Below are 13,674 nucleotides of genomic sequence, written 5' to 3'. Positions count from 1 at the left end.
GAGTAGACACACTGACTGACACACACACACACACACACACACACACACACACACACACACACACACACACACACATTGACATTTATCTATCTATAATTCCAGCAGTGTGTGTGTGTGTGTGTGTGTGTGTGTGTGTGTGTGTGTGTGTGTGTGTGTGTGTGTGTGTGTGTGTGTGTGTGTGTGTGTGTGTGTGTGTGTGTGTGTGTGTGTGTGTGTGTGTGTGTGTGTGTGTGTGTGTGTGACCACTGTTTCTCGACAACCACTGGACTGATCTAATTGAAACTTGCCAGGTATATTGCTGGGGTCCTGAGGATGTGCCTTTTCAAGGTTTGATATTAATCAGACAAGTGCTTCCCAAGTTATGGCCATTTATTTACCAAACCAATGACAGGACACATTGCTGCGTAGGCGTGGCCAATGGGGAAAGAGCGCCTTAGTTACCAATGACAGGACATGTTGCTGCGGCCATTTATTTACCAAACCAATGACAGGACATGTTGCTGCGGCCATTTATTTACCAAACCAATGACAGGACACGTTGCTGCGTAGGCGTGGCCAATGGGGAAAGAGCGCCTTAGTTACCAATGACAGGACATGTTGCTGCGGCCATTTATTTACCAAACCAATGACAGGACACGTTGCTGCGTAGGCGTGGCCAATGGGGAAAGAGCGCCTTAGTTACCAATGACAGGACATGTTGCTGCGGCCATTTATTTACCAAACCAATGACAGGACATGTTGCTGCGGCCATTTATTTACCAAACCAATGACAGGACACGTTGCTGCATAGGCGTGGCCAATGGGGAAAGAGCGCCTTAGTTACCAATGACAGGACATGTTGCTGCGGCCATTTATTTACCAAACCAATGACAGGACAGACACATTGCTGCGTAGGTGTGACTGATGGGGAAAGGGCGCCTTAGTTACCGTGGCATAGGTAACATAGGTAACACGATCCGGCATAGGAGTGGCAATGGTCAATGGCAGCGAATGTCATGACTAGCAAAGACAGGGAGGTAAACTTGATTTTAATTTGGATTTTAATTAACTCTGTGTGTGTAAGTATCACAGCAGTTGTTACTTCAATGCCAGCGATAATTCGTGGAATGCATGTGAACATTCCGTACGGGCACGCACCACTTCCGGATAGTGATGACTTACTGTATTCTAATAATTTCTCGATTTCTTATGCACATTTATAGATAAACACAATGCCCCAATCCAGTCGTTGTTTATGACAACGAAGGAACGGCCTGTGTGGTTGTTGTTTCTGGCACACGGTTTGAAAGTTTTTTTTTTTTTTGCACGTACGGCCACACACGTACGGGCACGTACTAGTAAGTATAGATTGATGAGATAGCTTCCGTGACCACACCCACATTGATCACTCGTCTCCACCCACCATTGCACCAAGACAAAATACGGCTGCCATCTTGGTTTTCTGATAGGCCTAACACATTAGGCCTGTCGGCCTCTGCTGATCATACACTGCCTGTATTTGTTGTTTTGTTTTTTTTTGCATCGCCGGTTGTGACCACAGTGCGTTAATTCAGCTGCACATTTGGTCAACCACCTTGAATAATAATGTTCCTTCCAGGTTTCAAACTTTCATTCCGTCCCTCTTCATTAAGATCAACTGGAAAATCATCCAGCTACCTTATGCACCGAACCTTCGGGCTCTAGAAATGGTGCAGTTTTTTTTCCAGGAGCTCCTTGGCCTTGCGGTCAGCTACAACCTATAGTTCGTCTTTGCACACACCATATCGCAAACTACACTTCAAAGATAGTGCACCTTTTTCTCTCGTAGGCAGCACGTGGCTGCGAATAGCATCATTTGCTGGGTGTGGCTTTGCTGCTGATGCAGCACCCCCTCCAGGTTGGAGCAGGAATTTAGCCAGGGGTGTCGGTGGTCTCCCTCCTTCGTGTGCAGCACAAAGCTGTGATTAGCATCATTGGCTGTGTGCGCGGCTGTGCCGCTGATGCATTGCCCCTGTTACCAGTATACTAGTACTCATTTTGCCAACATCGGAAGGATGATAGCTGAGTCAACCCTACCTGGTGTTAATTCAACGGTACAAACAGGGGCTTGAACTCAAGACCAGAGGATCTTAAGCTTTTATAACCTGAGTATTGTTTTTCTTTACCAAACCTTTTCAAATTATTTTCATCCACACCTATTTTTTGTCATTATAACCATCACATTTAATCTATATAATAAGGTAGAGAATATGACAATTGGCAAGGGGTCTTGGCACACCCTGCCCTTCTGTTTTTCAAGATACGAGCAAGTTACCCGTGCCCGCACGGGATTCTAAACGGATTGGGATGGAGATGGTGAGAATGCAAATGGCATCCTCTTCCATCGAGCCTGCAAGCTGGGAGCAAAAATTCACGTTTATTGCCACATCTGATGCAATGGAAATCCTCTAATGGTGGCAAGGTGCTCCATTTGAAACCATTTGTTCGAGATATGTATCTTTTTGATGCCTATATGGTCCATAATAAAAATTTATATTGGTTTCAAAGCCAGTGACCAATTGCAAATTAATAGTAGGACGCTGTGGAATCTTTAATGTCCACAAAATGAATACAGACGAGGTGCCTGGCTTTCCACCCTTCTGCAAAGTAGTACAGTATGCTCTGAGATGCAGCGCCACATGCGAGTACAGACTGCAATTTAGTGGTCACAGATGACGTCATTGCTGCCTGGATTATAACAACCAAATGGAAGAAAACGAGTGTGTGTTTCACTGTAAAACTTGCTCAATTACGAAGTGTACATGAGTTGTTGTTTTTCGTTTACTTGGAACATAGTTCCGGGGAGCTTATGGGATGGCGCGTCCGTCTGTCCGTCCGTCTGTCCGGCCGTCCGCAAATACTTTCAACGTCTTCTCTGAAACTACAGATACGATTTCGATGAAACTTAACCACAACGTTCATCACCGTGCATGTACCAAAGTTTATTCATGGCATTACAAAAATCCGGCTGTAATGGGGTTTACCGGAGGGTTGCCCCCCAAAATAGGTATTTGCTTTCTTCTCCGAAACTACACACACAATTGCGGTGAAACTTGACTACAACCTTCATCACCCATCATGTACCAAAGATTGTTCTGGCATTAAAAATACGATCTGGGTCTAAGGGGGTCTTACAGGGGGGTGGGGTTGCCCCCCAAAAGAGGTATTTACTTTCTTCTCAGAAACTGCAAAACACAATTCCGATGAAACTTCACCACAACCTTTATCACCCGTGATCTACCAAAGTTTGTTCACGGCATTAAAAAAAAAAAAAATCCAAAGGTATTTACTTTCTCTCCATTACATATTTTCTATGTCAACCACGCCCACCAGTGGTTTCCTGGTTATATTATCCAGCCAATACCAGGTGAGTGTCCAGGGATATTGCCCCCATGTTTTTTTACCTCCACCAATGAAGGTCAACAGAGGTTATGTTTTCACCCGTGTTTCTCTGTCTGTCTGTAAGCAGGATATTTCAAAAAGTTTTCGATGGATTCAGACTGAACTTGATGGACAGGTTGGGTATGTGACAAGGAAGAATTGATTCGATTTTGGTGAAGATTGGAAGAAGATCCAGAAATTATTCTTCACTGTTAAGAGATGGGGTCAAAAACGATATTGTAGCCCAATATTTTAAAAAGTTATCGATGGATTATGACAAAACTTGGTGGACAAGTTGGACGTGTGACATGGGCAAATTGGTTCAGTTTTGGTTGGACAGTTTGGGTGCATGACATGACGAAATGGTTGGATTTTGGTGAAGTTCCAGATACCAGAATTTTTAAAGTGATTCTTCAACCTTGACAGGAAGTGAAAAAAATGATATATAGCATGATATTTCAAAAAGTTGTCGATGGATTATGACAAAAATTTGTGGATGAGTTGGGTACGTGACAAGAACAACCCGATTAGAGTTTGGTTATGGTCCGGATGCAGATCCGGCCTATCAGTGGGATACAAATCGTAAATTGTTCAGCCGGGTGGAAATATGTGCTTGACCGAGTGCCATTCTCGTTTAAGACATGAAAATCACTGCCATCATTATTTATTTTTTATCATGGTATTATTAGCTTATCTGGAATTAGAATTGCAGATTAGATGTCATTGTGAACCGTCCATTTGTCTGTCATGCTTGGTGTTGGCTTAATGGTGAGGGTGCTGGGCTTGGGATTCTTGGGTTGTGAGTTCAAATCCTGCTTGGCCATTGAATTAATACCAGGTGGAGTTAACTCAGCTCATCATCCTTCTGAGGTCAGCAAAATGAGTAGCAGCTTCCTGGGATGATTGAGCCATTTGAGTATCCTGTGTTGGAGTGATGACCTGTCTTGGATTGTGCCCAATAGCCCAGGATACTGCTTTGGCAGCATTGATATTTTGTACAGACTATGGTCCCGATGGATGGTCTGTCTGTCTGTCTGTCTCCTATTTTGGATACTCTGTACAGAGTATGGTCCTAATGGATGGATGGTCTGTCTGTCTCCTATTTTTTCTTTTCTGGCCAAACTGCTGGGCCGATCCGGCTGAAATTTGGCAGAAACGTTCCGCTCCTGACTGGTAATGTGGATTGCAAAGCTTGTTCCACTCACGTGACTTTAACTAGGTCAAAATGGTGGACTTGGTTAATTCCTTCAAAAATCTTCTTCTGCAGACCCACCAGTCTGAATGCTGCCAAATTTGGGTTCCAACATTAGACCAGGGTAGGGATGTTAAATTGTGGAGGTCATGCTGATCACATGACCGAAAGTTTGTCAAAATTGTCGACTCGGTCAATTTTGTGGAAAATCATGTAAATTCCTTCAAAAATCTTCTTCTCCAGATGCACAGGTAAGAATACTACCAAATTTAGGTTACAACATTAGGCCACGGCCCAGATAAGATCCAGTCCAGTGGTCCTATTTTTAAACTGATCAATATTATTATTATTACTGCTAAAGATTATTAACACAGAAAAGAAGACATCATGAAGTGAGAAATGCCCAGTGAGCAAGCAGATGCCAGAAGAGGAAGAGGCACGAGAGATCAAATCGCAAATCTGAGTTTGATCATAAAAAAAAAAATCAAAGGAAGATGTTTCTCTGTTTTGTACATTACGAGGAAAATACCCGTCCCCAGTGATGGGAAAAGCAAGCGAAAGTACCCGTCCCCAGTGACAGGAAAAGTTTAAGTTAATTTATCAATTTAAAATTATTTCATGGACTTTCAAAAGGTTATTTGTGTTGCACTCTTGGTTTCACTCAGAGCCAAAACTGAGCTAATTATACCGCCCACCGCAAAATGGTGGTGCAACATCAGGCGGCGGAGGTTCAATTTGTCTAAAAAGAGGGCAAAATATCTTGGTTGCAAAATAAAATTTTGCATCAAAATTATTCATGCCTGTTCTCCTGTCATTTCAAAAATGAATGTTGAACTTTTCGTTCAAAATGTGGGAAGCGGCCAACATAAACAGGAGACAGACGAACGCATGGACAAACAGCACGGTTCATTATACTGCATTATATCGTTGAATTCCCTTCCAGGGAACTTTAACACAGAAAGAGACCATTCGGCCCACAAGTCTGTCCAATGATTGCCAACTGATGACAGGTTTTTTCGGTATACAGAGTCAAGGCTCATGAAAGAGCTAGAACACAAAATTGATCAGGACACAACAGGACAAAAGGAACAGTATAGAGAGAGGGGGGGTGGGGGTCACCAATAGCAGAGTTGAAGGGCAAAATAGAGGGAGGCTTGGACAAACAATGGGGTATGGAAGAATGTGGTGGACAGGATAGATACAGAAGGAAACTTCTTCACACACACACCCCTCCCCCCTTCCTCTCTCACCCCTCTCCCTTTCCCTTCCCCCTCTGTCTGTCTGTCTGTCTGTCTGTCTGTTTCTCTCTCTCTCTCTCTCTCCCCCTCCCTTTCACTCAACTCAAATCTCTCCCCAACTCAACTGTCTCCCCACTCAACTCTCTTCCCCACTCACCTCTCTCTCTCTCCCTCACTTAGCTCTCTTTCTGCCCCTCCCCTCTCTCTCTATCTGTCCGTGCTCTATCCTTTTGAGTGGACTCTAACTCTTAACGAACTAGAGAGTTCATAGAACATGATACCACACACAGTGTTCAGGTATATACTTCAATTTTAAAAAATAATGATATTAAAGATCAATTTTTTAAAATCCAGAAGTTTAGTGCAACTGAAGCACTTATACATATGCCTTATAGTTATACACTGTAATAAGATGATGTTTCATCGCAGTTTTGGAGGTAGAGGCTTTATTGATCACCAAAGAACACAGCGTCAATCAGCATCAACATAGCTATAGCGGCCGACTGTTCGAAAGCCTCTCACATGTGACGCCCTCTCATGCTATATATGAACATATAATCTGGGTTTTGGAAGTATTATGAAGGTGGTTTGTGTTGTACAGTGTTCAAGTATAAAGTTAAATTTAAATAAATGGTTTAAAGATGTTTAAAGGCATATAAATAAATTAATTCCTGGCTTTATCGCCGTTTTACCCAGTGTCTATTACATCACCCAATCTAACATGTTACATTAGTTTGTGATGCCTGTTGTATGTGTCCATTATGTCCATCAAAACAGTAGTTTCCAGTTTGGAATGATTTTCAATTTTGTTTAACTGCCAGGCAGGCAGAGAGAGAGTAAAAAACTTATCCCACTCCTCTCTGAGCACGCGTGATCAGGATGAGTTCAGAGCTGAAGTATAGTACTACGACAATCTTCTCCTATTCATGTTCCGAAATATAACTTTCAATTTAAATTAGTTGTTCCTCGATCATAGACTGATGGAACAGACAGACATGAACCAATTGCTTTACCCTACTTTTCGCTTCGTAAGTCGACCAATAATTAAATTTCAGCTCAATTTGACTTCTTTAAAGTTTATTATTAAACGTTATTTTTTGGTCACAATACTAAATGTAGGCATTCCTTTAATTATGTGACTGCCTTACACTGAAACCTTTGTTCAAAGACTTTCAGTATCGGCTACTGTTATTAATAACGCTGACATTGGTTTGTTCAACTTTGTGATAATCCTCATGTACTGTCACAGAGCGTCACTGCCACCGAAGTAGCTTCCTGTGCAAGGGTTATACTGTGTGGTTTAACATTGCCTTCCCAGCAGTAGTTTGGGCAGGAATTTGTAATTTGTTCAGGGTGCCGGCGATAGCTCGTCCACTCTTCGTGAGGGACTTTAACGTCCATCGAAGGGACGGCACACACATTGATGATTCACCCAGTCTGTGAAACACCAGGATGACACTTTAGAGCTGGACCAAGATTCAAACCCCGGCGAGATAGCTTAGATGTGAGTGTGCATACCTTGAGGCCATCCTATCAGCCCAGGTCATATTCAACGCACTATTAGCTTGAACAGCACTCAGTAGGGCGCACACCTCCGCCAGGCTGAATAGTTTACATTTTGTATCCCACTGATAGGCCGGATCTGGATGTGGACCTGAACCAAAATCCAATCGGCTTGTTTTGTTTCTTCTCCAGACCGGAATCGGTCAACAAACTAACTCATCGACTTAGTTTTGTCATAAACCGTTCACAACTTTTTTAAACAACATCTTTCTTAAACTTTTTTAAACATCATTTATATTGTTTTTGGCCCCATCTCTCTCAATGGTGAAGAATCGCTGTTAAATTTTTCGTATCCGGATTCGGATCTTCAACAAAATCGAATCATTTTGTCCTCGCCTCACACCCAACCTGCCCACCAAGTTTCGTCCAAATCCGTCCACAATTTTCTGAGATATCATGCTCACAGACAGACAGACAAGACAGACAAGACAGACAAGACGGTAGGCAGCGATGGGTCGCATGGAAGCATGGAGCATGGAAGCATGGAGCATGGAAACTACAATATATAGAGCAAAATGGATGTCATATAGCAGATAGGGAATCACCTTAAGATTATACATATCAAATCTCATCCTGTTCCATCTACTGATAAGTATGCGGTATCCATTTGAATGAAAAGTACCGAAAATGCGGTTTGAAATCGGAAATCCTCAAAGTTCGAGGGGGTGCTGTGGGTGAACAAAGATCTAAATCGAAAATCCGGCTCGATCATTTGTGCACAATGTATTCCAGACGATTAGTGTGAATTTTCATGACCATCCGACCATAACCCTAGGAGGAGTAGCATTTGGCGCAAAGGCACCTCCAGCACTCGCATATTATCGATTTTTGCACCAATTGACCTTTGACCCCTGACCTAAGCGAAATCGGTCAATATGTCCTGATATGAGGCAAAGTTGTAGGACTCATTGAGTACCATGAACCTGCAAAGTTTCATTCGTATCGATGCACTCACCTGGTCGCTAGGGGGCCTTCAATTTTCACCAATTTTCACGTATACCCTAATTGTAGGGGGCGCTGCGGGTAAAGTATTCCATATATCACAAAAACCGGAATATATTTGATAGAGCGTCACCTGTAGATCATTCGTGCCAAATTTCATAACCCTACGTGGGATAATGGCTTTCGGAATTGATTTCACGTGAACGGTACCGATTTTGAAGGTTTTTCGGTTATTGCTAGGGAACCAAAGCGTCCCCAGCAACCATCACAATTTCCAAAGCACTATGTCCTTACCACCCGTACCTACCACCCGAGTACCTACCTACCTACCACCCGAGTTTGGTCCTACCACCCGAGTATAAGAGGTACCTCCCACCCGAGTTTGGTCAAAATCCGCCCACGTTTACTACCAATTATGCTGATGACAAACGAACAAACATCCAAACAAACATCCAAACAAACAGACAGAATTACTGACAATCAGGGTCACCTGTTTCGGCGACCCAACAAATAGACAAACAGAAGTGAAAACATAACCTCCGTCCACCTTCTGTGGCATATGTCACTGTATGCCTATTGGGAATACCGGATGACCCGTACAAAGGGGGAGCACTGCATCCTTTCGGGCTTGCACGGATGAGGGCTGTTTAAAGCACGGCTTTGGATTATGTACCTCATACATCTTGGTAGTTTGCCTCTACCACAAATCCATATACATTGTACACCTTGTTAAAGTAATCGACAGGGTTAATCCGAAATTGGAGTCCATCCTTGCATGTTTATCTCAGTGGCTCCAAAGACCCTAACTCAAAGAGAACAGCAGCAGCAATGTATATTCCTGACGTTGAGGTGACCAATCTACCAGGTTAAGAATCCCCTCTCTGTATCTGCGAAAGAACTTTTCATCATTGTCATGGTGTGATAGTGAATAATTGATTTAATCCCGCAAGTGCAGTAATTCTTTCCCCGATTCCTTGTCTGCTCCAAAGGCTCTGGAATCCCTAATAGTCCAGCAGCGTAGTCTGATATTTCAGATCAATTGTTCAAATTTGCATAAAAGCACCAAAATTGGTACACATGTAGAATAATGTATTCCGAACAATTCTACATATGGAGCCACCCGAGATTGTGCCTTGGTCAGCTTTATCTCGGGTGGCTCCATACCTAGAATTGTTCGGAATAGATTATTCTACATGTGTACCAATTTTGGTGCTTTTATGCAAATTTGAACAATTGGTTTGCTATGCTGCAGTACTATAATATAGGCTAGATGATCAAGGTACTGCATCTGATTAATATTGCCAATTGGAGTGGATCAATCATCCATCGGAGCCTCGTGGTTCGAAAGACGCCATTATTTTTGAAAGAAGAATAATTTCCTTTAATGAGATGGCGGCGGTCACATTGTTCACGGTGTTCTTATAATTGTGTGCAATTGTCAATTAGTGAACTAGATGGTGGAGAGTTCCAGGATTTAGATCCAGATGTGGCGTAGTATGACAAAACACTATCAATGACATCATGATGTATCGCTGAATGAGGAGGGGCCAGTCACTTTTCGCATCTGAGAAAGGAATGCCAACACAGGAGGAGACCATTAGGAATTCCAAGGCAGGAGGACACTTCATTGTCTTAAACATCTCAATTAGATCCCCTCATAACCACCTCCTTTTTAATGCATAAAGCCCTCTCTTCCTCCGTCAGCCGCTCCTTGTAGATTAGTCCACTAGTTAACCCTGGAATCAATCTCGTCGCTCTACGCTGACTAGTTAGCCCTGGAATCAATCTAGTTGCTCTACGCTGACGAGTTAGCCCTGGAATTAATCTAGTTGCTCTTGGCTGACTAGTTAACCCTGGAATCAATCTAGTTGCTCTACGCTGATGAGTTTGCCCTGGAATCAATGTAGTTGCTCTACGCTGACTAGTTAGCCCTGGAATCAATCTCATTGCTCTACGCTGACTCGTTAGCCCTGGAATCAATGTAGTCACTCTACACTGAGTCAGTCAGTCTCTCTCTCTCTCTCTCTCTCTCTCTCTCTCTCTCTCTCTCTCTCTCTCTCTCTCTCTCTCTCTCTCTCTCTCTCTCTCTCTCTCTCTCTCTCTCTCTCTCTCTCTCTCTCTCTCTCTCTCTCTCTCTCTCTCTCTCTCTCTCTCTCTCTCTCTCTCTCTCTCTCTCTCTCTCTCTCTCTGTACCTGTGCTGACTCCAATTTGTTAAAGATATTGGTTAACATCATGCTTCTCCGCTCCGCAGCCTCCTTCAATACTGTTAGATGCACATTACCTTGTGCTGAAGCATTATCATCTTAGCTTTCTGAGCTACTTCTTTACTCCCTTCACTCTTACCTGGATCTCTACTAAAACCCCTTCCCCACTCTGAGATCAACACTCTCAATTGTGGGTAAATCGCTTGACAGCTCTTGTATAAATGTTGAAGCAAAATTACTCTTTTATGAGTCTGCCATCTTACTTTCATCCGTGTGCTATTCCTCGATGAGTTACACTTCTATGCTTGGTGTTGGTTTAACGGTTAAAGTAGCTGGCTGAAGATCTTTGGGTCTTGAGTTTGAGCCTCTGTCGTTCTTTTGAAGTAACACCAGGTGGGTTGACTCAGCCTGTCATCTTGCTGAGGTCGGCAAAATGAGTACCAACTTACTGGCAATAGGGGCACTACTGCATCATTGGCATAGCCGTGCTTCGAGAAGAAAAAAAAATGATGCAGCCAGCAGGCACAGATTTCATGCGAAACAACAACGACAACAACAACCCACACTTCTCTTAACCCGTTCTTTACTCCTCATGTCCTTGAATGTTATGTTTTAATATTTTTTGCAACATCCTTCTCAGACTCTATTTTGGCTTACCTAGTTATTTTCTTAACTAGTCTACTCCTCTACAAATGAGTCTCAACTGCAATCCTGTTATTTATATATATATATTTTTTTTATTCGTTCAAATACAAAGCTCGACCGACGTCCAACACGTCCAACGCGTCCAACACGTCCCAACGCGTCCAACGCGTCCCAACGCGTCCAACGCGTCCAACGCGTCCAACACGTCCAACACGTCCAACGCATCCAACGTATAATTGTGTTATCATGACTGTTAAACCCACGGGTACTTTGGTCCCTTTTTCGTTGAGCTATAAAAGCATACAGAGCCCCTTACATTGCAGGCAGCGATCGGTCGGCTCTGAGACGTTGGATTTAAAGCCAGGTGTCCCTCGAGGCGTCAGAGGGCGCGGTCTCACCCAGCTCGACCTGTTCGCTCCCCATTCAGGCAGACACGTGCACGGCCCGGCGGTTTCTTGAAGGAAAGCAGAGAAGCGAGGTGCTGCGTCCCGCGTATCCCTGCCGTGTAGTGAGGCCCGGCTCGGATAGATTCTGGTGACTGCTCAGTTCACGGGTTTTAACTCTCCATCGGGACCCGGGATTTCCACGGAAGCCTCGCCATGCCCAGTAAGTGTCGTCGATCCATTTAACGCGGTGAATATGCTGTGACGTCACCGGTGTTTGTATAACCCTCACGCAGCACACCTTCCCGGTCAGTTCAAGGCGGTCACGAAGGTGCGCTGTGTGTCGGACGGTTGTGGTGATCGACGATTGAATGATTCTCGTATCGTTCCTGACGGGTTCCTGACGGGTTCCTGACGGGCCTCGTTCGAAGCGGGCCCCTTGGTGCTGATATCGTTTACTGTGTATTAAACTAAGGCCATTCATGCACGTTGCAAGGTTCCAGGTGGTCTCGGCTCGTCCTCGAGGGTTATCCGTGAAGCTGCGTTGCTGGTGACGATGGTTTAACAGGAATCCTCTGAACCACGGTGAAGGGGACTTTGAGGACGATACGAGGGGTATCACGTGTCGGGAGTGTGGAGGAGGGGGACGTACTGGATGGACGATGTGGCAACTATGGAGCAGGTCTCGTTTCGGCAACATCGATCATGTCCAACAAACTGGCCCGTTTTAAAATGTCGTCAATAAAATAAATAAATAAATAATTAAATTAAATAAATAAACAAAGACCAACGAGTCTGAAGACGACGATGGTTCACGAGCGGTAGTTGACGATGTAGATTGTTTCAGAAGTCAAGGATGAGACGATGTGATAATGTTTGACCAAGTTATAAAAAATGATCAACATGATGTGGTACGGGTGACAGGTTATTAGCTGCAAAATGTCGAAAACCCGGTTTCGTTCAACAACTTTGAAAATTTGACCTTTGCGTAACCTTTAAAGGTCACAAAACAATGTTGTGGACATTAAAATAAGGAAACAGGATACGTGCTATAGCTTAATGGAGTTAGTTCGTCGAAGAAGGTCGAAAACCCGGTTCGATTCCCACAACTTTGAAAATTTGACCTTTGTGACCTTTTAAAGGTCAAAGATCAAGGATTATGACCTTTGGTGCAAAACTTCCTCTGGAAACATTCCAGGAACAATATAACGTCATATAGGCTATATGGCATTTCGCACCCCTCGGATTATCCATAGTTTGATGGAATCGGCGTAAAAACAAACTTGAAGGGGGCGTCATGGGCAAGGTGTTTGAGATAGAGAAAATGGTTTCAAGACTTTAGGTGGGGGAATGACCTCAAGGTTATGCAGAAAAAATATTGTCATCCTAGCTCTCAAAGTTTGGGCGGTCGTATGATTTTTTTTATGTCAAAATTAGCAATTTTTCCAAGTTTTTGACCTTGGGACAAAAATAAAAAATCGGACAACAACAACAAGTTTTACATAATTCATTTTGCTATTCAAATACTGAAGAACCCATTCCATTTAGTTAATTCCCTAGGAGAAGATAGATTTTTAATCTGACTACCCCCTAAAAATGGCTATTTTTTGGGCCTGGCTCCACCCACAATGGGCGTAGCACACATCCAACACGTAGGACACGTTGGACGTTTTCATCCAGGAAAACACGACTAGACATTGATATCGAACACATCACCAAGTTTCATCAAGATCAGATCAAAGTCCACGGAGTTATGCTCTGGACAGACATAACGAATATAGTGGTCACTCTGGCTGGCGCTCGTGAACCAATAAATACTTTCCAGCTGGGTCAAAGGACTCAAGTCGATGGTGTTTCACTCGGAGAGTGGTTCATGCACGGAAAGGTGGTGGCAGCAGAGACTGTTTGTCGTGCTGTCCATGATTGCACCTTATTCCTTTGGTGTGTGTAAGGAATGAAACCAAAAGCGGGGAAAATCCGAGCGAGGTCTTGAGGACATTCTTAAAACGTGTGGTTGGAAGAGTTTTAGTGGTTTTCATGTTCAGGGCAGACGTTTGTAACTTATTCAGGACTTCAGGGTGCCGGTGATAACTCGCCCACTCTTCGT

General features: G+C 43.6%; 2 protein-coding genes across 3 annotated transcripts in view; one reads left to right on the top strand and one right to left on the bottom strand.

Moving 5' to 3' along the window:
* LOC147017856 (transmembrane 9 superfamily member 2-like) overlaps positions 1–11,608 on the bottom strand; it is a 103,235-nt gene extending 91,627 nt beyond the window's left edge. Inside the window, exon 1 of the mRNA XM_085896897.1 lies at positions 11,501–11,608. Coding sequence (XP_085753023.1) covers positions 11,501–11,502 — 2 coding nt within the window. The 5' untranslated portion in view covers positions 11,503–11,608. The remainder of the gene's footprint in view (positions 1–11,500) is intronic.
* Positions 11,514–13,674, top strand: part of LOC147017855 (glycogenin-1-like) — a 51,823-nt gene continuing 49,662 nt past the window's right edge. Inside the window, exon 1 of one of the 2 annotated variants that reach the window (XM_085896906.1) lies at positions 11,514–11,790. In XM_085896906.1, coding sequence (XP_085753032.1) covers positions 11,784–11,790 — 7 coding nt within the window. In that variant the 5' untranslated portion in view covers positions 11,514–11,783. The remainder of the gene's footprint in view (positions 11,791–13,674) is intronic. The other variant, XM_085896908.1, reaches the window with a different exon arrangement.

This window comes from Eptatretus burgeri, chromosome 10 (genome assembly GCF_056783735.1).
Source record: "Eptatretus burgeri isolate ZD-2024b chromosome 10, Ebu_testis_v1, whole genome shotgun sequence".
NCBI classification, from domain to species: Eukaryota; Metazoa; Chordata; class Myxini; order Myxiniformes; family Myxinidae; genus Eptatretus; species Eptatretus burgeri.
This window is presented reverse-complemented; position numbering and strand designations above follow the sequence as displayed.